At 42.8% G+C, this 13,294-nt stretch overlaps 1 protein-coding gene across 4 annotated transcripts in view; it reads right to left on the bottom strand.

Moving 5' to 3' along the window:
- The window catches only part of DEPTOR (DEP domain containing MTOR interacting protein), an 86,291-nt gene that overhangs the window by 50,791 nt on the left and 22,206 nt on the right, over positions 1-13,294 (bottom strand). For all 4 annotated transcript variants that reach the window (XM_083359826.1, XM_083359825.1, XM_083359824.1 and 1 more), the window contains exons 3-4: positions 7,227-7,405; positions 6,565-6,688 (exon numbers count right to left, since the gene is read on the bottom strand). In XM_083359826.1, the coding sequence (XP_083215952.1) occupies positions 6,565-6,688; positions 7,227-7,405 (303 nt within the window). The remainder of the gene's footprint in view (positions 1-6,564; positions 6,689-7,226; positions 7,406-13,294) is intronic.

The following is a 13,294-nucleotide window of genomic DNA, read 5'->3' as shown; positions in this document are numbered from 1 at the left end:
GTGAACTCCATGTAGGCATCAGGAAGGGAATCCGGCCAGTAAACGCTCAGCTCCATCCAGTTGACCTGACTCTACCCAAAATAGGGACTACAAGATCATAAAAAGGGAGTTATTTGTAGTATCTCTTGAGCTATTTGAAGAGTTAGGGGTCAGAGACACTGTGTTGCAGTGGTTCTACTGCCTCCTGAATGGAGAAGTCAAGCCAGAATCAATTTCCTGAAGTCAGTTTTGGGGGTGGGGCTTCTGAACTCATTATTTCTGTTGGAAAAATCAGGTAGAGACAATGACAGAGCAGCCTTTACCTTGTTTATGGTGTGTTACATGTATGTGTGCGTGTGCGCGTAGACATGCACATACATAACAACTTCACCCATTTCTGGACCAGAAAGCATTGAAGCATTTATGTCCAAAGGTGCTTTTCAAAAGGCAATTGGACTTCCTTGGTTTTTGCCTTCAAAATGTTTCACTTCTCATCCAAGAAGCTTCTTCAGTTGTGACTGAATGGCGGGGAATGAAAAAATTTATATAAATATATATCAAATAAATCCTTCCATTCCCTGCCATTCAGTCAGACCGGAAGAAGCTTTTTGCATGAGAAGTAAAAATGTTTTCAAGGAAAAGGTCCAGTTGTCTTTTGAAAAGCACCTTTGGGACAACCATGACCAGGATGACTGAGAAACTCCATAGACATTCATGTCTTGGTCATCTTTCGATTAAACTACTGCAATTTGCATTTTGTGAGACTCTCTGCAGAAGATGATTTAGAAGCTGCAACTGGTTTAGACTATGGCTGCCTGCTTGGTTTTTTTATTATTTATTGTGTTACTCATTCAAATGTATCGCTTAAAAAGTTCCGCATTAATTTATAAAATACACCAATGATTCTCCCTTTCTCACATCGACATAAACAGACACACATATGGACATTCCCTTTTCTCCTTCCAGTTGCAATAAAAAGGGAGAAGAAAAAAAAGGTGGATTGAGAGGTACAATGTAATGGTATGTGGGAATGATCTCAGGAATCAGGAGGAAGAGCCACAGATTGGAGAACTGGCTTGTAAAAATGGGCCTTGACTTACGACCAGATGCTAAACAACTGATTTTAGTCATGAGGATCCTCCCAAAAGGTACTTACAACCCAGTTCCGGAGTTCCAATGGCTGCTGCCCTCCTGTTCATGTGACCACATTTTGGTTGCTCAGCAACCGGCCTGCATTTACAGCGTTTTCTCCCCTGGTGGTCATGTGATCCCAATTTTGGAAAGAAAACAAGAAGCACTGTATGATGCCAAAAACCAGCATTTACTGTACTTGCATTTTGGGCAAAAACATCCCACAGAGAACAATGAGAACAGCCACAGATTCATTTAATCACCATAGTGATTCACTTAATGAATGCTTCAAAAAAAATTGGGTTGGGCATGTGTAGCGCCACCCCTGTAGGGAACGCTTAAGTCCGGGCCCTCCCGACCTGTCCTCCAAGTGGCCCACCAGCCCAAAGAGGTCTCTCTCATTGGCGCCTCTGCCTAACAGGGCACGTAATACGGTAGTATTCAGTCACGATCGGCAGCCATGCACATTGGGCGGTGATGGTCGCTCTCTCTCTCTCTGCGGCGACTCACGTGCGATGATGGCGGTTGATCTCAGGCAATAAGAACTTACAGGGAAGATGGTAGTCAATCTCTAAGGACAACAACTTGCCCAGAAAACCTGCCCCCCTGCAAAGCTTCTCAGCTGGCCCCATTCTCACCCCAACTCTGCTAAACATGTGTTGACCTGCTTTACAACTGTCATGACCTACGACTCAAATGTGCAACCTCCATCATGGTTGTAAGTTGAGAACTACCTGTAAAAGGTATCTCAGTGCATAAAAGAGGAGAGTGTGTGGGAGTGTTTCAGAAGGGATCCTCCCTAGTTTTTCAAAGAGTAAAAGAAAGTGAGGGGAGAACCACTTTCAGTCTTGCAAGATTCAATGAATGTAACCTTACCATAAAAATAGAGCTAGAAATCCTGGTAGTGTTTCTTGTCTGGACTACCTTGTAGGGCTAACAAAGAGCCAGTTTGGGCTAGTGGTTAAGGCATCAGTTCAGAAAGCAAGAGGTGGTGAGTTCAAGTCCTACCCTAGCCATGAAAGCCAGCTGGATGACCTTGGGCGGGTCACTCCCTCTCTCAGTTCAAGTCACCCCACAAGGTTATTGTTTTGGGGAAAACAGGAGGAGGAAGGTGTGTTTGCTGCCTTGAGTTATTGGTAAAAATAATAAGGAAAGGAAAGTAAGAGAAACCTTGTTTAGGCATCATAAAAGGATGATATTCACCCATCACTGACAACGGCCTTCAAGGGCTCCTGGTACCTCATCTTTAATGGCACCTCCCACGTGCTCTTATCCACATTTAAACAAAAACAGCAACACTTCAATTCACAAAAAATTTTTGGAAGACATTAAAAGCAACTCCTCATCTGTCACCATGTACAATTTCTAGAGCAGCGTTTCCCAACCTTAGGAACTTGAAGATGCGTGGACTTCAACTCCCAGAATTCCCCAGCCAGCTATGCTGGCTGGGGAATTCTGGGAGTTGAAGTCCACGCATCTTCAAGTTCCTAAGGTTGGGAAACGCTGTTCTAGAGCTCCCGTCTCCTTTTTTTCTTAATTTTGACTTTAATTTTGACAGGATAATACTGTACCGTCAACTACAACACATAAATCAAAATGCAACCTTTTTTTTCTGTAAGGTGCCCCATAAATAGCGACCTTTGCTTATTCAGATCGGGAGCATTGTCCCAAAGCCTCCTATTTAATTTGTCCAATTACACAATGGTTCACCTTTTGTACTACCCAGATCTAGTAAATGTCAACTCCTAGTAAATGTCAACACCCATGTTCCGAGCAAGCTGCAAAGCTTGAGCAAAAATCACATGCCTGTTATTGTGAACGGAGAGTATGATTTACTTCCACTGTTATTTGACCCAAACAATCTAGCATGACATTCAATATTTCCCATGCAGCCTTCGGTTCTGAATCTTGATGATACACTGTGGATTTATCTTCCATAACCTTTGCTAGTTTTTAGCATAACATTTCTCTTGGGGGAAAAATCCCCAAAAGCTGCAACAGGATGAAAATCATGCAATTAAATGAGTAATGTGTATATTAATTCTTTAAGACATTGAAGATGTTCTTTCACCCTGTTTTTCCTGTACCAAACCAGTAACTCAGAATGACTTTATATACAAACTGTAAAATAATAAAACATGCTGATAAGCTTAAAATAATGAAAAAAACAACAACACGTAAACATCACGAAACATTAGAAATATAGTGGAAAATAGTGGTAGCTCGGAGGTAGATGATGGCGATGATTTTTGTTCTGCAAGTTTGCAGTTTAGTTTCCGAACGTTTCATCACCAGGTGTTCTGTACCAGCCTGCTACCGGCCTTGCAGAAAAGGCAACCCCTTTATAAACGGCAAGAGGCTGGAATACGTCTGCCAAATTTATTACTACAAAAAACAAACAAGACACGTACCAAGATACAGGAGCTTTGAAACACTATCTGAGCGGTTGCTTTCAGCAAACCAGCCCTCCCCAAACATTCCCTTTATAAAGAGTTCAGGGCGTGGCCTCTCTTTGCCTCCTTCCGAGAAGCCCCACAGCCTTCCTCTGTTTGCTCCTACTTGACTGCCTCCTGCGTCGGGCGTCCTTGAACAGGGCCAGCTGTGGGTCATCTTCATCCACACTGTCAGGCTCACAAAGCTGGGTCTCCATGGTGACCAAGTGGGAGGGGCCTGCCTGAGGGCTATCATCAGCAAGATCTTCAACACCCCCCTCCTCCTCTGAGTCATCGTCCAACCCAACTGCCGAACCCACAGGCTGACCCTGAATCACAACACCAGGCTAGGCAACATCAGCAGCAGAACTTCGGTTGAAGTGTCTTGTTTCAGCTCTCTTTTGCTTTTTATACATCTTATGTGATCAGTGGGACACGTGACCAACTGGTCACACCATGTGGGGGCCATCTGATGGTGAAGTCATCCAGTCGGTCACGTAATCCACTGACCATATAAGAGCTATAAAAGCAGAAGAGAGCTGAAACAAGAAACTTCAACCAAAATTCCGCTGCTGATGTTACCTTGCCTGATGACGAAACGTTCGGAAACTAAACAACAAGCTCGGAGAACAAACCACTACCGACATCACAAAAACCTCCTCTGTTTTGTAGTTGTCTCAGCCATCCCATAAATCATTGCATTATACTGGGATTTCCCCCTCTAAAATCAACAGAGAAGGACACATGACATTGGATGGCTATGCCCGGCTCCTGCTGATATTTCAGCTACTCTACTCTCTCCTCCAGAACTCTGCAGAATGCCTTGAGAAATTCAATCTGGGAAGTTTGGAAGAAATGTTAGCTCTGCTCCTCACTCTGCTGTTTTGCAATCCATCTGAAAGTTAAGGCCAGTGTTAGTATTAGTCTAAACTGATTGCCTCCCCGCCACAGCACAAGACATTGTGGGCTGTTCCCTGACACCACTGGATGACATCGCCAGGGCTCGTTGCCTTGGAAGAGTGAGGAAGGTTCTCAGGGATGACTCACACCCTGGACGGTATCTCTTTACTCTCCTACCATCTGGTAGGAGATATAGGAGTATAGCCAGCCGCACCTAACAGGCTGAAAAATAGCTTTTATCCGTGGGCTGTTAGACTTTTAAATGGGACATAATCTCTGTGAACATATGCAGAATTGACTTGGGAGGCCGGTGTGTGGTGTAGATGGTTCACATGGTGTGGTGGGATGGAGGGTTTGTTGTCACTGTGTGTTGGGGGGTGAGAGCACAGGGGGGGAGGCTCAGCTAATCTCAATGTACACATGTTGTACTTTGACAATAAAGGTTTATTTATTTATTTATTTATTTACACACACACAAACACACACACACACACACACACTTTCTGCTTTCAGAAGAAGACTTCTTCTGTTGTTCCTCCCTATTCTCACTTTCCCCAAGTCTAATATCATGGGCAGAGCTTCGACTGGTATTCCATCACTGGAGATTTTTAAGAAGAGGTTGGAGAGCCATTTGTCTGAAATGGTATAGGGGAGGGGTAGGCTCTTTTATGACTCATGGACTTCAACTCCCAGAATCCCTGAGCCAGCCATGCTGAGGGGAAGGGGAGAGTTTCCAAGCTGAGCCATGCTGGCTCAGGAATTCTGGGAGTTGAAGTCCACGAGTCATAAAAGAACCAAGGTTGCCTACCCCTGGTATACGGCAGTGGTTCTCAACCTTTTCTTCACCATGGACCCCCCCCTTTAAATATCTTTTGTGGCCATGGACCATGGCCACAGACCACCAAGACTTAATTCATTTTTCAAGCCTTCGTGGACCCCCTGTGACATAACAGACCGCCATGGGATTGTGGACCACAGGTTGAGAACCACTGGTATAGGGTCTTCTGCTTGAGCAGGGGTCTGGACTAGAAGACCTCCAAGTCCCTTCCAACTGTTATTCTATTATTCTGCCAAGCTTTTTGAGATTGGATCTTTTCTACGTTAATGTATTAAGATTATTTCGTAAGCAGTTTTGAGTGTTAGAAAAATGCCTGTACTTGGCAGTAGAAAATAACTGAAGGAGAATACGCCTTAATTTCCTTGGAGAGAAGATCCATATACAAGGTGTTGCCAGTGAGAAAGCACTTTTGTATGCTCATGCTAACCATGGGTGTGAAGGTAACAGTACAAAAGAAACAACATCTGATTCTTAAGAACAGGTGAATTCACACAGGACAGCAATGTTCTAGCATGCAGGTTAGAATCCACTTAGGGTTTTAAAGATGGACAGATTGCTTCCTCATGATCATGAGGTTAACTGGAACTACTAGCTGCTGTAGGAAAGGTGGGCCAAATTAAGGTGGCCCGCCCCAGGCCCCTGATGGATCCAGAGAGTTTCCAGGGTATATCTGGGGCATTTCCCAGTGTTCTGGAGAACAGTTTTGTAGATATCAGTTTAACCTCTGGATAACGGAAGCAACTTAGCTGCTACATAAAATTAACTCTATCTTCTTGTCCACCAATCCAAGGTGGTGCCTCCATTCTCTGAGAAGCTCCAGGAAATGAAGTCACTGAACAAAACTGTTAAGCAACACTGGTGGAAAATAAGGAGCAAGTATAACTAGACCTATGTTCCACTATATTCCATTCCCACTAGTGATCAGACTTGCTCTCACTACCCCCACAACTTATTTTTATTGATTGAGTTGAGTTGATTTCTACAGCTGCAGATCTCAACAAGTAACTCTTAGTCTGCATTCCCTGGCTACTGAGCAATTTACAAGCATTTGTAATGGGGTCGGACTAGAAGACCTCCAAGGTCCCTTCCAACTCTGTTACTCTGATGTTTATTTCCTGTATAATGGCTGTGTTTCTGCAAGTATTGGTCCCAACGATTTCCTTTCTGAAAGGGCCCATGATCTTTTGCCTAGATATGTCACAAGACCAAAATGGAACATCAGAAACAAAGGAGAAGGGCGGGAAAGACTAGATGTCCTTTTAACCTACTGTGTGTGGAACGTACTTTTCGTATATTCTCTGTCCTCTCATGAAAGCCTTCACTTCGTTGTCAAGTGGGAATGTCCCATCGTCTTTCCTAAAGCGGTAGAAAAGTTTGAGATCCTTGAATTCCTTATGCTCATCACAAACTGAAACATAAAACACAGGAAATCAGGATGAAGCACTCCAGATATTTTTATTCAAGTTTTGTGGTTTCACGTTTACATTTCCAAACCACAGCATTCACCTCCTCAACGTATCCTGAGCTCTTTTCAGAACCCCTAACTCAGGGGTGTCAAACTCAATTTCACTGAGGGCCGCATCAGCATTGCGGTTGCCCTCAAGGGGACGGGTGGGTGTGGCCTGGGTGGGCGTGGCCTACTGGGTGGGTGTGGTTAGAGTGCGTATGGCCTACTGGGTGAGCGTGGCCAGCTCTACATCGTTCGCATCAAGGGTGCCTATGGGGTCCTGGGCAGGAGTGGGACAGAGGGTCTCTGGCAGAAGGAGGGTCTCTGGGCCAGGGCCAAGGCAGTGGGAGCCGTTCCCTCACTGTTTCCAGGATGGCTTCGCAGGCCACATGAAACCACTTCGCGGGCCGGATCCGGGCCCCGGGCCTTGTGTTTGACATGTCTGCCCTAACTAGCATTTCTGGATAAGAGCTTGAGAACGTTGATTCTTTTCACTTACCATGGTGGATAATGCTACGATCCAGTAGCTTCTGCACAAGTTTAATTGCTGTCTCCCTGTCAAAGGCCTCTTTGTGATCAATCAGCCAGTCAATCAATTCTTTGGCAACAAAACAGTTTGGGTAGGTCTTCAGGTGGTGTCTTCGGTCCTTAATAATTTTTTCTTCATGCAGCCTGAGCCTGTAAAACAATTGATATCACACTGAAAAACAACTTTTGTTGATTTGTGTTTACCCTGAAAACCGGAATTTGTCTATATACTGCAAACTGAAAAAGGATGAGCGCACCATTGTATTTTGGGATTTGCATGCAGATTGTCAAATATGTCGATTTCTCATTTTTCGCCATCATACATTCATTCTGAAGGAGATATCAATGGCCAAAAAGGACGTTCTGCTTCTGAAGTTAATATCATCCAACCTATGAAGGACATCAGGATGAACCTTGGGTCTTCCTCCTTCCTCTCATTAATTAAATCAGAAATAAAAGAGCTAGCGAATCCCAAAGTAACAAATATAGTGGTTCAATGTAAGTCCATGATTCCCCAACATTTTAGGATTGATAGGCACCTCTGGAACTTTAAGACGTTATTATGGGGAACATCAAAAATATCTGTTTTATCTAGCTACAACATGGCTACTGTAATGGCAAGTCATAAAATATGCATTTCACACAAACTAAAGTGGTAAGTTGTGCTACACTGCACTTTCTAGCCCTAGGGGGACCCCACCATGAAGATAAAACTTACCTTTACCCTCTTCTCTGGGAAATTAAGTGTGATTAAAGTGCTACATTAAAAACTGGGAAGCATTCCAGTTTTCCCTTGAGCATGAAAGCTAGCTGGGTAACTTTAAGCCAGCTATTCTCTCTCACCCAAATCCACCTCGTGAGGTTGTTGTTTGGAGGAAAATAGAAGGAAGAAACTATATCTACGGTGCCTTGAAGGCAGGATATAAATCTAACAAATAAATAAAATCTCCAAAGAAGATACTCGGTAGCAGCCATCTGATTGAATGCTTTTTAAAGAGCCAGTTTGGTATAGTGGTTAAGTAGACTAGTAACCATGAAACCAAGTTGGGATGAAGCCCTCTAGGTGTCCTTATGCCAGTCACTCTCTGTCAGCCCTAGGAATAGGGTAACTGAAAACCACTTCTGATATCTTGTCAGAGAGGGGGAGTGGGGAAATGCTTTTGAAAAGGATAAGGTAAAGGTAAAGGTTCCCCTGCACACGCATGCTAGTCGTTTCCGACTCTAGGGGCCGGTGCTCATCTCCGTTTCAAAGCTGAAGAGCCAGCGCTTGTCCGAGGACGTCTCCATGGTCATGTGGCCGGCATGACTAGATGCCAAAGGCGCATGGAATGCTGTTACCATCCCATCAAGTAAAGGTAAAGGTAAAGGTTCCCCCGCACATGCGTGCTAGTCGTTTCCGACTCTAGGGGCCGGTGCTCATCTCCGTTTCAAAGCTGAAGAGCCAGCGCTTGTCCAAGGATGTCTCCGTGGTCATGTGGCCGGCATGACTAGACGCCAAAGGCGCATGGAACGCTGTTACCTTCCCACTGTAGTGGTTCCTATTTTTCTACTTGCATTTTTTACGTGCTTTCGAATTGCTAGGTTGGCAGAAGCTGGGACGAGTAACAGGCACTCACTCTGTTATGCGGCACTCGGGATTCGACCCGCCAAACTGCCGACCTTCTGATCGACAAGCTCAGCGTCCTAACCCACTGAGCCACCGCGTCCCTTTTGAAAAGGATAGAGGGTGCTTTTTTATTATTAAAAGTATTCATTAGGTAGGTAACCTATAGAGAAGCATTCAGAGGATTTTGATGCCTATACATGCCGTATCAGTCTTAGCATCTTTCTTTGCAAAGTAGACATTCTCATCTTCATTTTGAAAGCACAAAATCAGTAAACTATTGCTTTAATGCAGAGGTCCCCAGCCTTTTGGGCACCAGGGACCGGTACGATGGAGAAAGATTTTTCCGTGGACCAGAGCGGGTCTGGTTTGGAATACTGCCTGCATTCCGAGGATGAAGCTTTGCTTTTTTGTGCAGCCCGCTTGCTGGCATGCTGCAGAGCAGTGCCTGTCCATGGACCGGGGGCTGGGGACCCCTGCTTTAATGGACTAATGCATGTTAAAGCAGAGTGGCCACTACTGAATAAGATTTTTCCATATGCATATTCTCAATACGTACAGAAGCATAAAGTTGTAAAAACAGATTTTGTCCATTGCATCAAAGTCTTCCAAATTGAGGTCTCTCAAAATCAGGGAAAGGAGAGGTGTGATTTCACAGGGAAGAGTATAGAAAGCAAAAATATTTGCAGATTAATTTTTAATGTTTCCCAAATAGGATCCTGGGAAATTTACCATAGTTTAATTAGTGGCTGAGAACCCTCTGCTAAAAAAATCTCTTGTTCACTTCCTAGAATTACAGTTCTAGAGCAGTCTGGAGAGGTGAAAATTAACTCAGTAGTATAACCACAACCAAGAACAATCAGGCATTTGTAAATCTAGCAGATGGTGGAATTGGTTCTTGGCCCAACAGGCAATAAAAACACGAGGAGTTAACAAAAGTACTTTTTCACCGCCACGCACGGAAAGGAATAAACATGTTCCAATATGTTTATTAAAAATAGGTTTGCACGTCAGCTACAGCCAAGAATAATTCTCTCGTGGAAGTGCTAACAAGTCTGGAATTACTACATTATTTGCAATATCCTGCCACCAAAGGACTTTAATAACTATATCCAGAGCTAAAAGCAAAGGTTTTGAATGCATAGTGTTTACAAAAATGAGTAAGTATTTCAGACTCAGGAGTGGAAATAATCAACAGGAACAGTTTCAGACATTTCAGTATAGTTGTAAATCTAGGTGGAATGTACCACTTGACAGAAATCTGAGAACTTATATATCTTTCCAGGATTTCTTACTCATGACATATATTTATGAAAGCTGCACAGGGGAAATTATTTTAAGAAAAATCTGACAGTTCTCTAAGTGGCTTAAATTTTCTCTTGTGGAAACCATCAACCATTTTCAAGGATTAGATCCAAGACAACTGAGCCTCAGTCATAACAGCTCTACATTTTACATAAGGAAAAAGTAATCAAAGGGGTACATGGGAAAACCAGAAATGGCTACAGCATGGTTACATCAATTAGGTCAGCTTAGTAGATTGCAACAACCAGAGATATATTTACCTGGTGCACAGGCACCAACGTGTTAGCAAAGATTTCTGTTGATGTTGGCCAAGTCTCCTCCCACTGACTTTATTTTTAAGTGCTTCTTTATTGCAAAAAAACCAAAAACCAAAAACCAAAAACCAATCAAGTTGGCATATTACACATTCTTCATAATATTACATATTATTTGTTGATTGAAATGATAATCTTTGGGGGGAAATGAACTTCCTTCTTATTTGATCAGAGAGATCTCAGGTTAAACTTGGACTGGGAGGAAACTTCATCCAATTAGATTGGTGTTTCTCATTGCATTTTATTCTTTGTCTAGACCTTATTCTAATTTGTGTTTTTTAAACCTTTTCAAAACGTGTGTGTGTGTGTTGCAGTACTGTAAACGTATTGAAACAAAACAAAAAAGAAAGTAAGAAAAAAGGAAAGGAATGAAAAGAGAAGAAAACGTATAGTTTTGCTTTCCAATTGTCTTTCTATCAAGTAATTATCACATTATACTTTTTCCCATTCTCTTTGACTGATCCAGATATCTACTGTCAATTTGGATCTGAAATCCAGATATCATCAATTTAATGATTTGCTGCAAAAAAAGAGGGGGGAAAGTAAATTTCTTCTAAATAGATTGAACTGCTTTTCAAATACATTTGCTTTCAACAGACAGTAAAGTATGTAAGCCTTACACTGAGTCACATTGTACATCAGCCCAGCCAAGTGTTGTCCATCTTGAAGGAGAACAGCTCTCCATACTTTTAGATGGGCAGCTTTCCAACCTTACTTGACAACAGTAATAACTAAACAGACTACAATGGAAGAACACTGTATATGGACTTAAAAAATGTTGCTTGCAGATCCCAGGGAGTGATAAAAATGATGTATAAGTTGAAATCGTTAATAAGGCAAAAGTAATTATTAAAAGCCATGACCACAGAATATGTATAGATTAGAATATACATCCAAATTACATTTTACTTTTAATTTGTCTTTAAATGAAAATCTTGCTGGTCCTCTTCTTGGAATAACAGTCCATCTGAAATAAGCACCAATTACCGGTACAAGTAGTTCTCAACCTACAACCATTTATTTACTGACCACTCAAAGGTACAACGGCACTGTAAAAAATGTCTTATGATTGTTTTTCATTCTTACGACCATTGCAACATCCCATGGTCACATGATCAAAATCAGGCTGTTTGGCAACTGGCTGGTATTTATGACTGTCCTGGGGTCATGTGATCAACTTTTGTGACCTTCTGACCAGCAAATTAATAGGGAAGCCAGATTCACTTACTGTTAACAACCGTGTTAATAACTTAACAGCTGCAGTGATTCACTTAACAACTGTGGCAAGAAACATTGTAAAATGGGGCAAAATTCACTTAACGTCCATTGCATTTAGCAATGGAAATTTTGGGCTCAATTCTAGGGTCATAAGTCAAAGACCACCTGCATGTAGGTAGCTTAGCCATTAATTATGTAGTTAGAACTTGTAGTTAAGTAATTAGAACTTTAGCCATTAATAATAGTAGTTATTAATTTCTAAACATTATTTTCTTCTAAAAAGTTATGCTTATTACTCAGGTTTTACATTGCAGAATAATGTACCAAAGGTTACAGCTAACAAGGAGCAGCTGGCCAGAGATGGAAAGCTTGTGGACTTTGGTTTGATCTAAGCAAGGTAATATTGATTTATTATTTTCCAAGCTGGAACAAAAAGCTTGGTCATATGAGGGTATTTTTACAGTTACGACAATATTCTAATTGCCAGTGGTTTAATGTCTGTAATTTTAACCTCTGGTCTTAATAACTTCATAGGCCCTCCTCTTAAGAAAGTAACTGATTTTGAAAGGATATACCAGGGGTAGGCAACCTTGGCTCTTTTATGACTCGTGCACTTCAACTCCCAGAATTCCTGAGCCAGCATGGCTCAGCTTGGAAACTTCTCCTTTTCCCCTCAGCATGGCTGGCTCAGGAATTCTGGGAGTTGAAGTCCACAAGTCATAAAGCGGCCTAGGCCTAGGCCACGGGTAGGCAACCTTGGCTCTTTTATGACTTGTGGACTTCAACTCCCAGAATTCCTGAGCCAGCATGGAAACCTCTCCCTTTCCCCTCAGCATGGCTGGCTCAGGAATTCTGGGAGTTGAAGTCCACGAGTCATAAAAGAGCCAAGGTTGCCTACTCCTGGGATATACTATGCCTGCTGAATTTACAAGCTCTCTGTGGCAAGCTTCCCAAACCTGATCTAGAGTGAAATTCCCCAGGGGCTTGAAGAGCACAGCTAAGAATTAAACCTTTACTGTATGTCAGGAATGAAACCATTACAAACACGTGACGGTCTTATGTTGGGCTGTCTGAGGATGAATTTACATCTCCTCCTAGTTCAAATCCGGTAGCCTCTTTTCCTGTGTTGTCTCCTGCAATGGAAATCTTGTCTTCTATTTCTCATGCTCAATTGTTACTAACACTTGCCTGACGGTACTCTCTGCATTCTTGCTCTGATTATTTATTCCCAGTAACAGGATCCTGCAATCCTGTCCTAGAGCAGGTGGTGAGAGGCCCCTCTTTCTCTCACAAGCTGGAATCAGGCGGAAAAGGCCAGGTGAACAGCACTCTAGCAGACAAGATGGTGCTGGAGACTACCAAGCTGCTATTCCAAAGGAGGAGATAGGGCAGGAGTATGAAGATCTAGAGTAGGGTTCTCCAACCCCTGCTTTGCAGACCCCTCTCCCCACCACCACCGCCAGTCTGCAGAGTGGGAATGGTTGGGAACCGCTGATCTAGTCAGAGGTCTTCTATGAGAAGCAGGGTGATTCCCAGCTTTCTGTCCTACGGGCTCTGCTGGGCCACTTCAGAATAGCTCTTTTTAATATTAATCTTCTA

The sequence above is a fragment of the Vipera ursinii genome (assembly GCF_947247035.1).
Source record: "Vipera ursinii genome assembly, chromosome: 3".
Taxonomy (NCBI): domain Eukaryota; kingdom Metazoa; phylum Chordata; class Lepidosauria; order Squamata; family Viperidae; genus Vipera; species Vipera ursinii.
Note: the sequence above shows the minus strand (reverse complement) of the source record. Positions and strands in the feature narration are given on the sequence as shown.